At 38.0% G+C, this 17633-nt stretch overlaps 1 protein-coding gene across 2 annotated transcripts in view; it reads left to right on the top strand.

Annotated features, from left to right (window-relative positions):
• The window catches only part of SLIT3 (slit guidance ligand 3), a 537089-nt gene that overhangs the window by 442032 nt on the left and 77424 nt on the right, over positions 1–17633 (top strand). For both annotated transcript variants that reach the window (XM_075056287.1, XM_075056286.1), the window contains exons 25-27: positions 6321–6392; positions 11535–11698; positions 15895–16019. In XM_075056287.1, coding sequence (XP_074912388.1) covers positions 6321–6392; positions 11535–11698; positions 15895–16019 — 361 coding nt within the window. The remainder of the gene's footprint in view (positions 1–6320; positions 6393–11534; positions 11699–15894; positions 16020–17633) is intronic.

Genomic DNA, 17633 nt, shown 5'->3' with positions numbered 1-17633 from the left:
ACTCTCATGAAAACAGGCCTCCGAGAGACTACATAGAATCTGTTTGTCTCTTCTACTTGAACAATGTTTGGGTGCCCCACAGGAAAGGACTTTTCTCTTTATGAAAACTTGATTGTATTTTAGAGTGTAAGCTTCCACTGGATGCTTCAGCAAGAGTGTCTTTACTGAAAACTTGTGCATTTTTAGAATATTGTCTATTAATTTAGATTTCTGCAGGCAAGTTTTTACATAAAAGAATGCAATCTGAAGGGAAGTTAGAAGTCCCCACACTAAAACAATGAGTAAGTCAAGCCAGTGCCTGGGTGCCAGTAATGCTGAGATGCCTATCTCAAGTGTCTTTAAGTCATGAATGAAATTTCACCTCATGTTGACTGGTGGCACACTCAAGAGATGTCCATGTGTGGTTTTTTTCTTTGGAGATCCTTTTCTGCACTCTTTCTTTCCAGTGTAGCTGCTTTCAGCAGCTTTCTGGATTGAACAATTTGCTTACAATCTCTTCTGAAAGTCATCTTCTCTATATTGTCTCAGAGCGTGGGCTGTGGGCCTGTTCCTTGCAGCAAGCAGCCCCCCCAGCTTTTCTTAGGCATCTGCTAGACTGACTCCTGCTTCAGTCTCGTATTTACTGTCTCTCACTCCCCATCTGCCCCATCAGAAACAAACCCTGAGTTAGGTTTGCTCAGTTGTTTGTGTAGACATATGACCCCATGTGCAGCAGTCAGGACAAGGTGGAGAAGCCACCTTTCTCCCCATGGCCCAGCAACACAAGTGGTTTATTGTTACTTGCATAGTAAACTGAAAGCAAATAAATTAAATAGCTTATCTGTGATGAGATTATTCAGTGTGCTGAAGAAGAGCGAGCTTTAAACACTAAAAGGCCAAGACAGAGCAGTTGAAGAATATGTCTTGAGTGCTTTGAAACTTCACATTAGCATTTTCTATTTTTTTTTAAAAGTTAGATGTCATTCACATGCACAAGTTTCTGTGAATTTAAAGAGCAATGGTTGCTGTGCACTGACTCTGTAATTAAGGTATCGACATGGACACTACTGCAACTGTGGAAGGCAATGGTGTTTGGCTGAGCTCTTTCACTGTGGTTTGAGTGGTAAAATAGATAGACATCTAGGTTTCAACCTCCTAACTTGAGACAGCTTTAGCATCCCAGTTTTCATTAGTAAAACCAAGAAAGATACGTGATTTGGATTTGTTGTTTTACATTTGGATTGGGGCTCTGTTTTCTAGCGCACTAGGATGGTCACATTTGAGCTGTTACGTGAGTCCTGAAATTCAGCCACAGACAAATATATTCTGTTTCACGGCCAAATAAATTATTCCATATGGAGCTGTCTTCTGGCCTGCTTCTGATATGCAAGCTAGCTTGATTAAAGCTAGTTTGGGACTCTCTACACTGAATTACAGTGCAGAGTAAGAGAGCATACGATGCCTCACTCTTTCCACCAGCTACAATTTGTCTTTTTACTTCTGTTCTTGCAGGCCATGTATAGACTGAAACAAAGGGCAATATTTTAATAACAACTGATATCTTTGGGGTTTTTTAAATGATCTGCTAATCAAATTCAAAAAATATCTTCCCCCTTCAAGGGAGAAGCCCTCCCTGTCTTGCACAGAACAGCACGAATGAAATGAAGCCTAAATGGGAATCTCTGCCTCCGCTCCATGCATTTGGAAGCCTCCAGATTGATTTGATTTATTATGGCCCACTAAACTCTGGTATCAGCTACAACTTTTGCTACGTGTCATCTATGTTGTTATTAAAAATCAATTCTCCAGAGGGAAAATGGCTTCCGAGTGACAGTGTGCAATCTGTTATTGTCAGTTATTTATTATCCATATTCTCAGGGGAATTTAAAAGAGAAAACATCAGCAAAACAATTTCCACATTTTTTTTTTTAATAAAAAGAATGTAGTGATCTCATTACCTTTGACTGTGCATGCCTTTGAAGGTAGCAGACCCTTCTTATACAGGCTTCTGTGTCTTCCAAATTCCTTATGTTTTCTTTACTTTTTGCCTCTTTATAGTAAATAAAGAAAACATGTATTTGAAAATCAGAAAAATTATAGATGTACGGTGAAGTTGATCTTTGACAGGTATCTGGTTCTGTCCTCTGTCTCTTACACTTTTCAGCACAAGCCCAATTGAGAAAACTGCAGAGTCAACATATTTATACTGACGCCTGAATATATATCAGTGTTTACATGATCAGGCCTTCAATCTTCAATCTTCGCATGGCTTATCCATAATGGCAGCCAAAGTGCGCTGGGCAGCAATTTCAACATCAAGTATTAAGAATTTTTTTAATGAGCGAAAGTTGATATCAGTACGTTTTTGCACCAAAGCTATTGCAGTGAAAAATTGTGGGTTTGTTTTTTGGTTTTGATTTGGGTTTTTTTGTCCAAAACTAGTCCTTTTAGAAGCTAAATGTAAACAGAGTAAAAAAGCTGAGATTGAGACAAAGTAATTATAAATATTAGAACTCTCTGGTAGGCCTGAACTGATTATTTTAGCGATTATTTTTATTGTGTGACAATGTTATAACTTCTGACATTTTGTCCTGATTTAATTAAGAAATAAAAATACTCTCTCAGATCACTAAACCATTTTCCATGTTATATTTATGAAAAAAAATTATAAAATGAGCTACAGAATATTCTACTAACACAATATATTCTAGTTTTACTGAAAACTGATGGATATTTACTGCAGTTCAAAGCTCACACAAACAGTAATATGTGTGATGGTAAAGCTACCACTAATACTCTTCAGGCACAACCTTGGAACCAATTTTTGCAATATGCTTTCATTGTTGGATGCTGCACTGATTTGGCCTAACAGAAATATTATTTGGCTTTGTTTCTTTGGTTTGTTGGGGTTTTTTGTATCACAGAATGACTACTTGTACTTATCCAGTAAATCTGTAAAAGGCGCTGTTGTTACGAGCATTGAGCAATGCCACTGTGGCTTCCCACTTCCTCTGACATCTGAGTTGTGTTGGTTCCTGCAGGGTTTGGCATCCTTCAGAGTTCGTTGTAGGTGTTTGCCCTTGATGGGATGTGGCTCTGTTAGCTCAGCCAAGCTTTTAGCCACATTTTGTCATTACAGGGTAGATCATTGTTTACTGAAAAAGCATCCCCTTTGTGTCTATAGTAACTTAATTTTATGAGACAATGGGCTAGGAGACTTTGGAACAGCTAGTAAAAGAAAAAAACAACCAAAAAAACCCCCAACCCAGAAGGATATGTTTAGTTCATTTCCTTATCTGAAGACAAGCTAATAAGTTAGTGAGATTACATGTAAAAGAAAGTTTTTGTTTCAAGAATTCAAGTGTCTTGTTACTCTGTGCTCTGAGATCCTCATCACCTTAAATTCATAGCCCAGCTGTTTACCAACATTTAGACAAGAGGATACCTAGAAGTTGTGCTTTTGAGGGAGAACACACACATCAATGTGTGTGTTTTAACTGTCCAAATGTTTAAGATTTTATTTGATCATTTGCTTAGAAGGCTTTTTGGTATAAAAATGTGTTTCTGTTGTTGATCCAAGAGAAAACAGATTTTATTGCACCGTTGAATTCTCTTGCCTCTACTTATTATTGTGGGTTTCAAGTTTTTTAGCATTTATCATTACATTTTAGCTGCACGGGTGATGATGTTGCTGACGTGATTTTTTTATTAAAATGCAGGCATTTGCATCCATGAAACGTACCTCAATGTTTGAGATATGTAGTCAAGCCATTCATTGCGAATGTTTTTATATTTTTGATGGTTTTACCTTCTTACAGATAAATGGCTTTGTCATTCTTCAGCTTCTCTTGGAAGAAGTTTCCACACCCCTTCAGGGAATAAACACAACTGATATGACATGTAGATAAATATAAGTTCTGTTGTCTGTTTAGAGAGAATTGTCTTGCACATCTTTAAGTGATTTAAAAGATCAGAATATAAGCTCATTATGAGTGGCTGCTTATTTAAATATGCTCATTTTGTTGAAGGAGGGAACATTTTGATGACAAGTTGTTGACCAGGCCCGACCTTGCATCCACATACCAACAAAAATACTCCTTATTTAATAGCTGTGGGTTATGTCTCAGTGAGTTGGTCATTCTGTATAGAATTAGCGAGTGTGCTTTATCTGGAGTTACTGTGTGGGAGCTCATATCCTTTCTGTTCCTGTTCGGATTAATTGCTTGGAGATCCATCCTTATATATGCCAAGTATTATTATTATTAATAGGCAAAACCTAGGTATGCTTCAAAGAAAATTTCAGAATCAGGATGTTTGAAGGGGAAGGTTTTGGTGTACTGGCATCAAGAACTGGAGAGAGAGGCCAGCAGGATAACTCTGCTCTAGTTTTTGTGGTTTCACGCTCTGTAGAAAAACTTTGCAATACAATAAGACAGAAACTGCAGCTGCAATGAGCAGCTGTGAAACGTGATCATGGTAACATTGCTTATGCTCACATAGTTCACAGCCCCATGGTAGGGCCCAGCCTCATAGGAGAGAGGACAAGGTGTATCTTCCCCTCACAACTTTGACTTTCCTTGCTGGTGTAAGGCACTGTGTAAGGGTGAAATTCATAGGAGTTTTAAGGCACCATGTAGGTCCTGGTGAAGCTTATAGTGGTATTAGGGAAGGGAGGATGCAAAAAGAGATGCATTTGTTTCATCTGGGGCTATTGTGTATTTCCATGGGCCCAGATGTTTGGTTTGTTCTAAATAAACTCAGTGTGCACCATTTCAAGAATCTGTACAGTCACAGAATAAAAAATAAGATATGATTGCTGTGTTCCCCAAATCACAAGGTAAATTAGAAAATAAATGACTCGAGGGAAAGAGCTGCTACAAAACTGACACAGCAGGTTTCTGTTTTCCACCCTCCTTTGCCACGTCTGGAGCACTGACAGTAATTTCTAGACCTGGGAAAGAGGACATAAAGAATACAGCAGTTTGTTATAACTGAACCAGCTCCGGTGAGAACTGCAAAAGAAAATATAATTTTAAAATATTGATGTCTTTCTCCTTTGCAAGTTTTCTACCAACTTCTGTTTAAGAAACATCTAGTGAGATCCAGCAGAATCGAGTCCTATTGGCTCCTTATGACTTCTTACTGTCTGTTACTGTGTGAAGGAGTAAACTCATATTCAGTGACATGCAAACTAGAAAAGTTAGAATAAACTATAAATATTTTTCTCTATGCTATTTTTTGCCAGATAATTATCTAGTGAGGCAGAGGATGCAGCAGCTGAGTAGCTGATTTTATTTATAAAAAAAAAATTACATGATTGTGTATCTACTCTGGTGCATTTTCTGGATAGTTTTTATGCAATTGTCACCCCCTGCATCCTGTGCCCTCCCACACACTCATTTGTTGCTGGATGTTTTCCTGTCTGATCATAGCCTTGATGCTGCAAGAAGTGCTCTGCCTCTCTATTTGTCTGTCACAACCTCTAGCGGCAGTGCCCTACTTCGTAGCAGGGCCTTCAGTTGTAATTGCAATGAAAACCACAAGTAATCACAAATAATGATTTTTACTCTTGTGTCTGCTACTTTGAATGCAAGTATTGTGCTCTACAAGCTGCAAGAAAAATCTTTCCATTTATGCTTGCCTATCTAACACACACATAAATGTATTTCTTAGAAGAGAGATAAAGTGGCTGCTTAAATTGTCTTGGAAACAGTGGAGAACCCTTTCGAAAGGATCCTGAAAAGCCTGCTAGAAAAGTGTTAGTTTCTTTGCACAGGGCGAATAATGGCCTAAACCAACTAATTTCAAGTATTTTCCTTGGTAGCATAAATGTATTTGTCAAACAGATTTTAAAAATACTGCACAAAGAGGTATTTCCTACTGTAAGAATGTGAAACTAGAATGTGAAAGTGCAGCTATATTTGCCCTCATGGGCCCTTGTTCTCTCCTAGGATCTCTCTGAAGTCAATATTTAATTTAACTTTCACAGTTCCTATTTTCCCCGTTCTGTTTTTCCTGTGTTTCCAGCTAATGGGATTCTATAAAAGAATACAGGTCTGTATGTGAAGGTCTGCTTGTCATCAATACCCTTTTAATAGCATAAATAGTATGTTATCTTTTTAATTTAGAACATTGGTCACCAACAGTTCCAATTGTACCATTACTTTAAATGCCAACATCTAGAAATAGCAGTAATAAAGCATGGAAGCTCATGAGTTGTGAAGCTTAAAGCCACTCTCAAAGAAACAAAAGTAAATATCCTTCTTGGGCACCAATTCCTTCACCTGTAGGGAGCAGATAAAATACTGGCTTGATACCTTCCTGCTTCTCCCCTCTTCTAGGACACTCCATGGAAACGATATTTCCAGTGTTCCCGAAGGTTCTTTCAATGACCTGGTATCCCTGTCCCATCTGTAAGTACTTCTGTCTGGGTTCATCTGTTTGATTGATGGATTCAGATTTATAAAACAGTACATATTATTACAAATTTAAGATTGTATAGCTTTTCTGTTTTCCCTGATCACTTTCCGTATTCTACTCTGGATATTCATAGTGCATCTGTTCAAAGGAAAAAGGTACTAGAACCTGTTGTTATTAGTTACCAAAATTTTTTCTTAAGGGAAACCAAATGAGCAAAAGTGACAGTTTCCTCTTCTGTGGAGTTTGTGTTTAAGGCTTTCTTTCAGCATTGTCTATTTGAAATGCAGAGTGTGTCATGGTCTAGGGTAAGACAGGAAACCTCCCACAAAGAGCAAATATTAAGCAAATGTGAATTCTTTGCTTAATAAGTGTCATATGTTTTGCATACTGAAATGTTGTCAGTATATGAACCAGTTGATGAATCAGTACTTCAGAGATATATATTTAATCATATGGGAATTGGTCATTTCACAGCACTAATACTTCATTCCATAATTTGCAAAAATTATTAGACATTTCAGATTTTTCCAGAAATTACTATTGTGTTGCTGGATGTCCAGGATATTTTTAAAAGCGCTTCAGTTGATGAAAGAACTGTAAAGGCAAATAGCTGCAAATGTTACAAAATAAACCTGAAGTGTAACAATTGGTGCTTGTTGTGGTTTAACCCCAGCCTGCAACTAAGCACCACACAGCCGCTCAATCACTCCCTCCACCCAGTAAGATGGGGGAGAGAATCGGAAAAAAAACCCAAACAACTTGTGGGTTGAGATAAAGGCAATTTAATAGGTCAGAAAAGGAAGAAAATAATAATAATAATAATGGTGGTAATAATAATAATTAAGAAAATGGTAATAACAAAAGAATTAGAATATATAAAACAAGTGATGCACAATGCAATTGCTCACCACTCGCCAACCGATGCCCAGTCAGTTCCTGACCAGCTGTCCACTGCCAGCTTTCCCCCCAGTTTATATACTGGGCATGACATCACATGGTATGGAATACCCCTTTGGCCAGTTTGGGTCAGCTGTCCCAGCTGTGTCCCCTCCCAACTCCTTGTGCCCCTCCAGCCTTCTTGCTGGCTGGGCATGAGAAGCTGAAAAATCCTTGACTTGGTATAAACACTACTTAGCAACAACTGAAAACATCAGTGTGTTATCAACATTCTTCTCCCGCTGAATCCAAAATGCAGTACTATACCAGCTACTAGGAAGAAAATTAACTCTATCCCAGCTGAAACCAGGGCAGTGCCAAAAAAGTGAACAGAAAATGTTTTTTCACTGAGATAATGTGTGGTACTTCACATTATTAGACAATAGACGTAAAGGAAAAGTAATTTTGTGTAGCATGTTTCTTGATTACTGTCCTCAAGTAATCAGAGGGTTGGTGTTCGTCATTTTGTGAAGTGACTAGTTTCACAAGCTGACACAAATATTTTTGGCTCTGATGCTGCCCTCATGCGTGTGAGTTGATGTTGATTTATACAGGTGTCAAGGTACACAATTATGTGTGCATTTAACATAGGTTTTATATATCTATTTCTCTCTTTGCAACCTTAAATGTGCCCTCCAGAACACTTACCTGAACACAAAGTTCAGTTCATATTTACATATTTTCTGGATAGCAAATATGTCCTTGGACTGTTTATTTCTGTGTAACAGCTTTCTGTCTCAGTTTCTCTCTGGACAATAAAAAATAAAGAAATCTCAGATGGGTAGGGACAGAAATCATATGTGAGCAACTTAGGCAATTTCACCTTCAGCTGAGAAATAACCTCTCTTTCAAGCTTACACCTTGGTATCTAAGAGAAAATATTCGGTTTGCACAAAATGTATGTCTTCTTCATGTTCCCAGTATAGTCAAGTTATTTGGTGTGTTATTTTGGAATAAAAGTCTGAGCTGAAGCCCTGTACCTCCTTTTGGAAGCGCAGTGACACCTCCCATACTGGGAATCTAGCTTCTGAGGGTATTTTTAGAACTCAAGAGATAAACATATCATGCCCCATTTGTTTGGATTTTCCTCGGGGTTTACTTTAAATGAAGTGCAGATACAATTTTTCTGGGTAAACTGTTCACCTTAGGGAGTGATAAAAACCCCTTTGGCCCAATACAGTTACGGCAGTCTATCTGTTTAGATGTATGTGCTGCCAGAAATGTAAAATACACAAAGCTCAAATGAACAGTAATAAATAGGATCCATAAAATAAATAAGACCTGTCTGGGGTGTAATTTGCACAGTTGAACAATTGAATTTTACAGTGCTGTTGTGCTCTCCAATTTCTTAAAGAGGATTCTGAAACTTTTAGCAACCACAATGATTTTGCTCTTCACATGCCAGAAAAGCTGTGCTTATTCAAACGAGGTCATACATAATTTAAAATAAATTGATTTTGAGCTCTTCCTGATATATAGATCTTCAAGGAGAAAGCATGCACTTGGAATAAGTTTGAAAAATGATACAAGGGGTTGCTACTCATCAAACTTATAATGCATGGGAGAACCAAATTTTATGTTAAATTTACAACCTGTGTGACTAAGAGTAGGATAGGTATTATGGCTGGAGAAAGCTGCCTACCAAGGTGCTGAGCAAGATGTTCAGCCTGGGCCTTCTGCATCAGTTTGGCAGGGTGTGTGGGTGTGTATAAAATTAACCTTTAGAATTGCAAAGATATGTTTGTGTAGCATAGACAAAACTATTGATTTTAGTTAGTTGTTTGTAATAGCTTTAAGTTGGTCTGTAATTGGAAGAATAAAACTGAGATTTAGAAACTTTTTGCATAGCTGTTTAAAGCCTACAAGAAAATGTTCACCAAATTTCCTTTACATTGTAAACATATTGTTGTAATGTAACTGTTATAACAAACTACGTAGCTAATATACCTCACTGAAGACAGAGGAAGATTTGTGTATGGTATACACACACAGGTTTTGTTTACTGCTTATTACTTTACTTGAATCATATAATCACCTATTTAAGCCATGACTCTACTAAATTGTTTAGTCCAGGGCAATGACAGAAATGTTACAGCACTACTGAAGGATCACATATATTAATACTTAAAAAGAACCCAAAATCCATTAGGGTAGAACTGAGACCTTCGCAGTTAGGTCGGTTCCTGCATTTGCTGTACTTATTGTTCACTGACACACAACTCTAACTGATTCCATTTCCCAAGTACTGCCCACACATAAACTGACCCCTCAGCACTCCAGGGACTCCACAAAGAAACCCTTGGTGATGGATGCTGTGTACAGCAGGTATTTCTGTCAGACATATTTCCAATAAACAGCTCAGATTCATAATCCTGGTAAATCACCTCATCTTTACTCAAATTTATGTTAGTTACCTATAAAAATAAGCTGTCCCCTCCTCTGTTTCACTACATTATCATGGCTAGAGTCATTTTAATTGACTTTATTCTAAAGTGCCTCAAAAACAAAGTGTCTGAACAGAAATATCTGCACAACATTTTGAAAATGCTGCTGGTGGTATTTCATTACAGCACTAGATATTTTTACCTTCTGGAAATATTTTGCTGTAACAGGCAAAGAAATAGAAAGACTGTGTTAGAACTCATGAATGAAAATACAAGAATTCACTATAGTTCTTAGAAATGAAGAAAAAAAACCCCAACTAAAACCACAAACAAAAGAACAGAAAGATACATGTGATAATTTCTGCAGTTGTACAACAACGTTGTTGGTAATCATTTCTAGTGTCTATAGAACAGCTTTATGTCTAATGTGGTTTATAAAGATTAGTTAACATGGTAACTAGCTTTCCATTGTCCTCCCACTCCCATTTTATATATTGCAATTGCTCAATGCTAAAGTTAATTTCTCGGTCCAACTTTCACTGCTGCATTTCCTTTGACCTTGGACAAGTGAGCCAGTTGATCACAGTTACAGGGTCAAAAAGTCAACCCAGTAGTTTTTTTCGATTGTGAGCAATGGATTTACAGAAGGAATGGATGGATATTTTTTAATACTGTGCTGCAGTACACATTTAATTTTGATGAATGAGCCCTAGACAGGGTTTGAACCTATGAACTCTCATTATGAATCTGTCTAGGGCACAGTGGGTTCATTAGTCACTCCAATAGAAATGTATCAACAAATTTACTGAGGTTTCTATCTTAATATCCTGTCTGATATGTTTTTATTTGAAAGAAGCTTGAGTTTAAAATACCATCTTAAAAATAGTTTATAACATATGCAGAAATAGTAAAGTCTAAAACCCAGTTTGAATTATTGGTTTCTTTAGTATGTCTTCCCTATGCTAATCTTTATTTAGTTAATTTTCTTCCCGTGGCAATTCAGGTGTTGTACAGCAAAAGCCTTACATTTACCTTCAACAAAATAAATTCAGACTTCCAATTTCTTCACACTCTCAAAAATTAATTATTTTTAAACTGACTTTTCTGAAGCCTGGACCTTGCTTGTAATTGACTGATTGCCTGAAAAGACACTTTCTTTAAGAGAAAAAATAGTATAAATTAGTCAAGGAAGCACCTAAATTTAAGGTAAAAAGGTTTGTTTTCTTTTGGATAGCTCTCCATGAATAATGAAAAAGTTCTGTGAATTATAATTGCACTATGTGAATGCATCTACTTCAACCATATGACCTAACTCAAGCAATGGGTTAACCAGCAAATGTATTTTCAAAGCCATGAACAAATCTAGCAGACGTCAGGTTACAGTTTTGAAAACAGGGGTATCCTCTGTGTGTATGTTTGATCTAGTGAGAAGACATTGACATGAGTCATCAGCTCCAAACTAAATTACACAATTCACTGTTAGAATATGCTCATGAAGGCCAAAGACTTAAATGACAGAAACCTGTGTGATAGGTTTGATCAAAGCAATATGTCTGGCAACATTGCTCAAGCACAATTGTTTGAAAAAGTGATTTGTTATTAGGTATTTATACAATCTCCCTAGCTAATGATGGGAAGAAAGAATGAGAGTGGGAATACTGGAGGAGGTAAATCTAAAAGACCTCCCAAATACTCAGAAGATCTTTCCCACATTTTGAAGTACAGCATTCCTGTAAAACGTGCCTCGATGAGATCAGGGATGTTATCTTTGCTTGCAAGCCAAAATAACTGCTGTTGATTGTTTTACACCACCAGGGCTCTAGGTACCAACCCTTTGTATTGTGATTGCAACCTTCGTTGGCTTTCCGAGTGGGTGAAGGCAGGGTACAAAGAGCCAGGGATAGCCCGCTGCAGCGGGCCTGATGCCATGGTGGACAGGCTGCTGCTCACAACGCCGACTCACCACTTCCAGTGCAAAGGTAGGAGCAAGCTGGGAGGCTTTCTGTTCAGTCCTGTTGCTTTTCCTCATATACAGTGCTTTATTTTTATACTCTTGGAAGCTGTTTGGTTTTAAAGTGAGTTTGGGGGGGAGTTGGGTTTGGCTTTGGCTTTCGCTTTCTGAACCATCACATTACATTCAAGTTGCATTTTCAAGTGTTCTTCCACAAAGTGCAGTTAACTGCACCACTGGAAGGAAAACCAGCAAACCTCAGAAGAGTTAGCATTCCTGTTGCTCGCACCAGATTATATAATGGCAAGTTACCATATGGGATGTTGGTAGAACTTATTTGAGCAAATAAATTGGGCTTGGCCTTCTACCTACCCCAGAAAACTGGTAAAATAAGGGTTATTTTAAAAATATAGAGCACTAGTTATTATGTACATTTACTTGAAAACTGAGAAACAGAATTCTTCTGCAAAGCAAATACTTATCAAAAGTACATTTTCATTTGAAGATCTGCAAACAGTCCTCATCAGGTCTGTATCAGAACTGTAGATTATGGAAAACGTTTCTTGTCTGAATGCAGTGTACATTCATTCAGGGGAGGGTTGAGGTGCAGCTATTAATGATTAGGGCTAGTCAGTGATAGGAGTATGCTGCATTAGAAAGCAGTTAGACAAATGACAAGGGGCACACTTGTTTGTGGATAAAGTAAGTAGCTTATTACTGACTGTAGATTAGGATATACTTGTATGTTCTTATTGTAAAAAAGGTTTTGGAGGTTCGCTTAGGTTACCAGTAAGTATGTGATGGAGCTATATTTGTAGTGGAAAAGATGGGTCAGTAGCCTCTCTTAGAAATGGAAATCAGGGCATAAAGCCTGTTTTTCTGTGTCTCAGAGTGCCATGCACATTTACGGTACTGCTTGACAGCATGGTTTTATAGAGGCTGGGATTAAACTGCTGAACAAACAAATGATGGTGTTGAGGTGGGTTTAGAAAACAGGTTCCCAAGCCTGAGCTGATTTTTATGTCCTTTCAAATATGTTTTAATAACTGTAACCTTATAATTTAATTACTTTGAAATGTCAGTCTCAAAACTATCAGAACTCTGACTATAATTATCAGAACTACAGACTTTATAATAGTCTCTCAAATGCGAAGTACAAATATATCCTAAATATCAAATAATGTACTTGTTCACATATGGTGAAACAAAGAAAATGATCGTATTTACATATTAAACAGGGTCTGAAAATTAATCCAGAAAGAGAAGCTAGATGATGCCTTCATTCTGAAACTGTGATATATCAATAGTTACACTCACTCTCTCTCAAAACTAAGCAAGCAACTCTTAGGCAAGAGACAAGTAAACCTCTGATCCAGACTATTAAAAACAGCTGTATGGTTTTTATGTAAATACTAGTTTGGTCCACTAGAAAGCTGATGGGCTTTCTGCTATCCCAACTGTCTCCATGGCTTACTTTATCTGAATAGAAATGGAGAAAAAAAGTGTTGATTCGGAGGTGGTCTTTGGACAAGCAGAAACTGTGGATGGTTTGGACGAGTGGCAGTATACTCCAAGAAGCTCCAGGCCCTAGAAGAATTCACCTTTTCTCATCACAGTATATATGTTTTGAAAAAGAATGCATGATTTGGTAGTCTAACTGAACCCATTTCCCATGTGCATGTTTGAGATCCAATGCCTCGTACTATTCTGTCTGGACATCGATGATGCTCTTTTATGGTAGAGCAACAGGATTTATTACAAGGTCAAGTGCAGTTTTACCCTTGGGTGGAGCCATGTGCGTGGCCTGTGGCAGGGTACGGTGTGGCTTCGGTTTGTCCTGCAGCTCCATCACCTTCTCATCGCTAAGCTGTAGCTGTGACATGTGCCTGTCAGGAGAAGAACGAGACTGGGATGACGCGGTGTCCAAGGATATGTCTGTACTTCTTGCCTGCGTAGATTCAGTCCTAGCTCAAGTACTGCTAGCACGGAGCTCAGGGTGGGCTGAACCCTCTGTCCCCCTAAAACCCTGAGTTATTGCTGCAGAAGTCAGCCCATGCTGAGCTTGGTACTTTGAGATGCTTGTATAAAGGTAGTACATAGATGTCCTCTGTGACCTCCAGTAACTTTTACATTTTAAAAAAAGTAGAGTTAAACTTATTCTTGTTAAAATTATGGTTTTAGACTGTGACTGAGCAGAAGGTTATGTCTCAGCAGAGCCAAGAAAATAAAAGTATGTAATGTGCAAGTCATGCAAACTCAGCTCTGCTTTTTATTAAATTGCCCTCCTAGTTATGCAGTAGAGGAAAGGAATGTGCTGGGCTGAGGGCATTTTGCTATGTGGATTTATAAATCAAATCCACAAGGGCAAACTGATGAACTACTTAACTGCTAGGAACTAACACTGTTCTTATTAGCTCCTACATTGATTAGCGTTGATCTATGCCATAGGAATAAATGGAAAATGTACGCATGGGTATTATGATATAAATAAATAATAGTACAAATTCTGGCTTAGTGACCTCTAAATCTAGAAGAGCAGCACTGCAGCCTGTCTCATGAGCTCTCTGAGGAGCTACCTTCATATATTCTCCATATATTCTACCTTCAAGACAAAAGTAGCTCAGATGTGTCACATTCCACCCCCTGTCAGTGCCAGAAATTTAGAAGTTATTTTTTTCTTGCTGTCCTAACTCCATGTATGGCATTTAGTTAGACATAAACACAAAGATAGAAGAGGATGACAACAATCTTTTATTTCATTTTTTGGATTTGTTACTTCTCGTCTACTTTCTCCTCGTTATCATATGTTGCACTCTGCAATCAACTGTGCCCTGTTAACAGACCATTGCATGTTGCACTCCGCAGTCAGTGGCCCTGATAACACCACCATCAGTATAGGATCAGGACATAGCCTTTACATTGCAGGTGCTTTTCAGCTGAGAGTCCTTGGCACACATTTCTGTAATGTTCTTACCCCCTGTTGGTGCTGTGCAAGTATACAAAGTTAATAATGAAGGTTTTTTGTATCTCATACAGGACAGTCCAAAGCACATCCTTGACTGGAAGGGATTTACTCATCCCTAGTTTTGGTAGCCTTCTAGAGCTCCACCTGTTCTCTAGCATCAAGTATAAGCTTCTTTTCTTCACTTTTGGATGTTTCACAATTTACTCCTCCTTATCATTTGTCATGCAATAACAGAAGCTCTGTGCCCACTTCTGATTAGCACAGGACCATTTTTAAGTTCTTTAAAAATGTATTTCCTTAAAAATGAAATAAAATTATTTTGGGGTCTTTACTGCCTGATATAATTTAAGCCCTTTTAAAATGTTAGGGTTTATTTTTTACATGTAAAACCTGTCAACTTATTAATATTCGACATGTAGCCATTTCAAAATCACCGTTTCTTTAATCATAAATAAAACTGTCTAAATTAGCTTTCTGTAAAATCTCAACAATAAAATATTGATTGACTTGGAAACCCAAATGTACTTAGTATTGTTTTGGTCTGTGTTCGTTTTCCTGCTCACCCACAAACATCACTACTTCTCTGTAAGAGTTCTGTTAAAAAATGTGGTTTATTAAATGGCTTAAATACAGCCACGTGTATTCACCTGCATACATTTACATCTTTGCATATTTGTCTTTGTTGCATTTTGCTGAGATCGCTGAATGTTGATAATCATTCTTCTGGGCAGAAGAGGAAGAAAATAAGTTTTGAACTCTGTTAAAATTAAGGATGGTAGAACACTTTGCACCTAAATATTCCCATACGCCTCTAACTAAATCTTTCTTATGCATGTTTTTTATTTCTGCTGTTGCATCTGCACTTTCATTCTTGTTACCAGCCACAGAAATGTCATGTTATAGTTCCCTAGGGGTTGCTATTGCAGAATTTCCAGCACTGAGAGAAGGAAAAATTGCTGAAAGCCATATATATATAAGCCCACTCTCTGGAGATTCACAACATGTTTTTTCAGAGCTGATGTTTGCGTGTCCAGGAGAATATAAGCATCATTGAGACTTGCTTAGCACTTGATTTAAGTACTTAAATCCTCTCTGATCCCTGGGAATCCCATGCTGTTGTGTAAAGTTGCACCTGCAGCATGTGCATTTGTGCCAATGCAGGGTGAATACTGCGTTAGGGAAAAATGTATGTGTGAGTACGGGAATTATTAATTTTGTAATCCAGTTCTCTATTAATACACTGTGTTTTGCCTTTCCAGAGCCAGTAGATATCAGTGTTGTGTCCAAGTGTAACCCCTGCCTCTCCAATCCATGTAAGAACAATGGGACATGCAACAATGATCCAGTGGAGTTTTATCAGTGCACTTGCCATTTTGGCTTCAAGGTATGACTACAAATGAACTACATGAAAAGCAATAAAGCGTTCCCCATGCCTTCTGTTTTCTTAATTGTTGTACCATGAGAAGTCAATTTTACAGGGAACTGAGCTCAAAAGATCCCTTACTCAAGCAGATTGTAGGTGACCTTTCAACTGTACCCTGCGACAAATCTTGTCCTGTGCAATGGGAAAGGCATTTCTTTCTCTCTGTGCTGTGGCTATACAGATCATCCTGAGCAACTTGCTGTAGTTGACCCTGCTTTGAACAGGGTGGTTGGACTAGACGATCTCCAGAGGTCACTTCCAACCTTGGCCATTCTCGGATGCTCTGTTGTAGACATCCTTATGAAATGGCAAGTTGCTTTTATCTTCCTTTTAATTTCTTTTCTTTTGCCAGCAACATGATAACCATTTCATAGGCTGCCAGGCCAAAGAGGAGGCAAATCAGATGAGAATTAAGGGCCAGTTTAGTCCACAGCGACAGAATGTTGATACCTGCTAGTTTACATCCATCTTACACAGACTGATTAGCAGAAAGGTGATAACTGATCAGACACAACCACTAGCTCAGCTGTCTCTGCCTTCTGAGCCCTAATGTCCATAGAGGGATCTGCAAATGTGGAATCCTGTAGATGCCAAGCATTGTGAGCATGCAGTGTCAGTATCTTGATAACACCTTTGAAAATTGGAAAATCATGTCATTGAGCAATGCAGTTTCTTCAGGAGTGATGTATAACTCCCATTGCTAACACTGCATCATGAGAACTTAAAGCTACCAAGACTTTGTTCCAGAGTTGATATAACTGGAATCCTAGCTCAGCAGTCAGTAGCTGAAGGATTACGTATAAGTGGTAAGTGAGGCATAAAATCTGTTCACAGCCTGGGGGGGATCGGATGTTACAGCCAAAGAAGCAGGTTGTATCCTGTAGACTGTGATTTTATTTGCCTCATTGGATATTTCTTACGGAGTCTTGGTCAGTTGAAGCAGATGCTTATAAAACACAGAGTAATAAGAACTTTAGGGAAAAAAATGAAGGGCAAAACCAGACATACATGTGGGAAGTAAGCACAAGTATCCATGTCTTACATTTCAGGTAAGATTTAGGAATTAGTTGGTTCTGATATCACCATTTCCCTTCTCTGTTTGCCTAGGATACATCCCAGGTGGTAACAGAGTAATAGTGGTAGATCCCTGAAACATTGGAAAAGGGAGGATGTAAAGCTCATTTCTTCTATTTCACCACAGTGCCCCCACGCCTAGTACTCAAGTGTAATAACAATTCTCCTAAATAATTGGAAAAAAATTGGAAATTTCCTCTCATTAAAAATCCTTCTACCCATTAGCATATCAACCAGCAGCTTTTCTAGGACCACATTGTCAAAAATTCATTTAACCGAAACTAACTACTTGGTAACAATTGATTTGTCTTTGCAATGCGGGAAACTGTGGCTGTTTATTTCCTCAGGTTAATAGAAGAATGGTCATTTTAATTTGAGGTTTAACATAAACTAGGTTGAATTCTTCAGAAGGGACTAGCTGACTGTTAGGATAACTTGAAAAGTAAACACTTTCAAAACTAGCAGGAGAATGCATAAATCTTTGTATATGTCTTACTGCAT

This window comes from Buteo buteo, chromosome 24 (genome assembly GCF_964188355.1).
Source record: "Buteo buteo chromosome 24, bButBut1.hap1.1, whole genome shotgun sequence".
NCBI lineage: Eukaryota > Metazoa > Chordata > Aves > Accipitriformes > Accipitridae > Buteo > Buteo buteo.
This window is presented reverse-complemented; position numbering and strand designations above follow the sequence as displayed.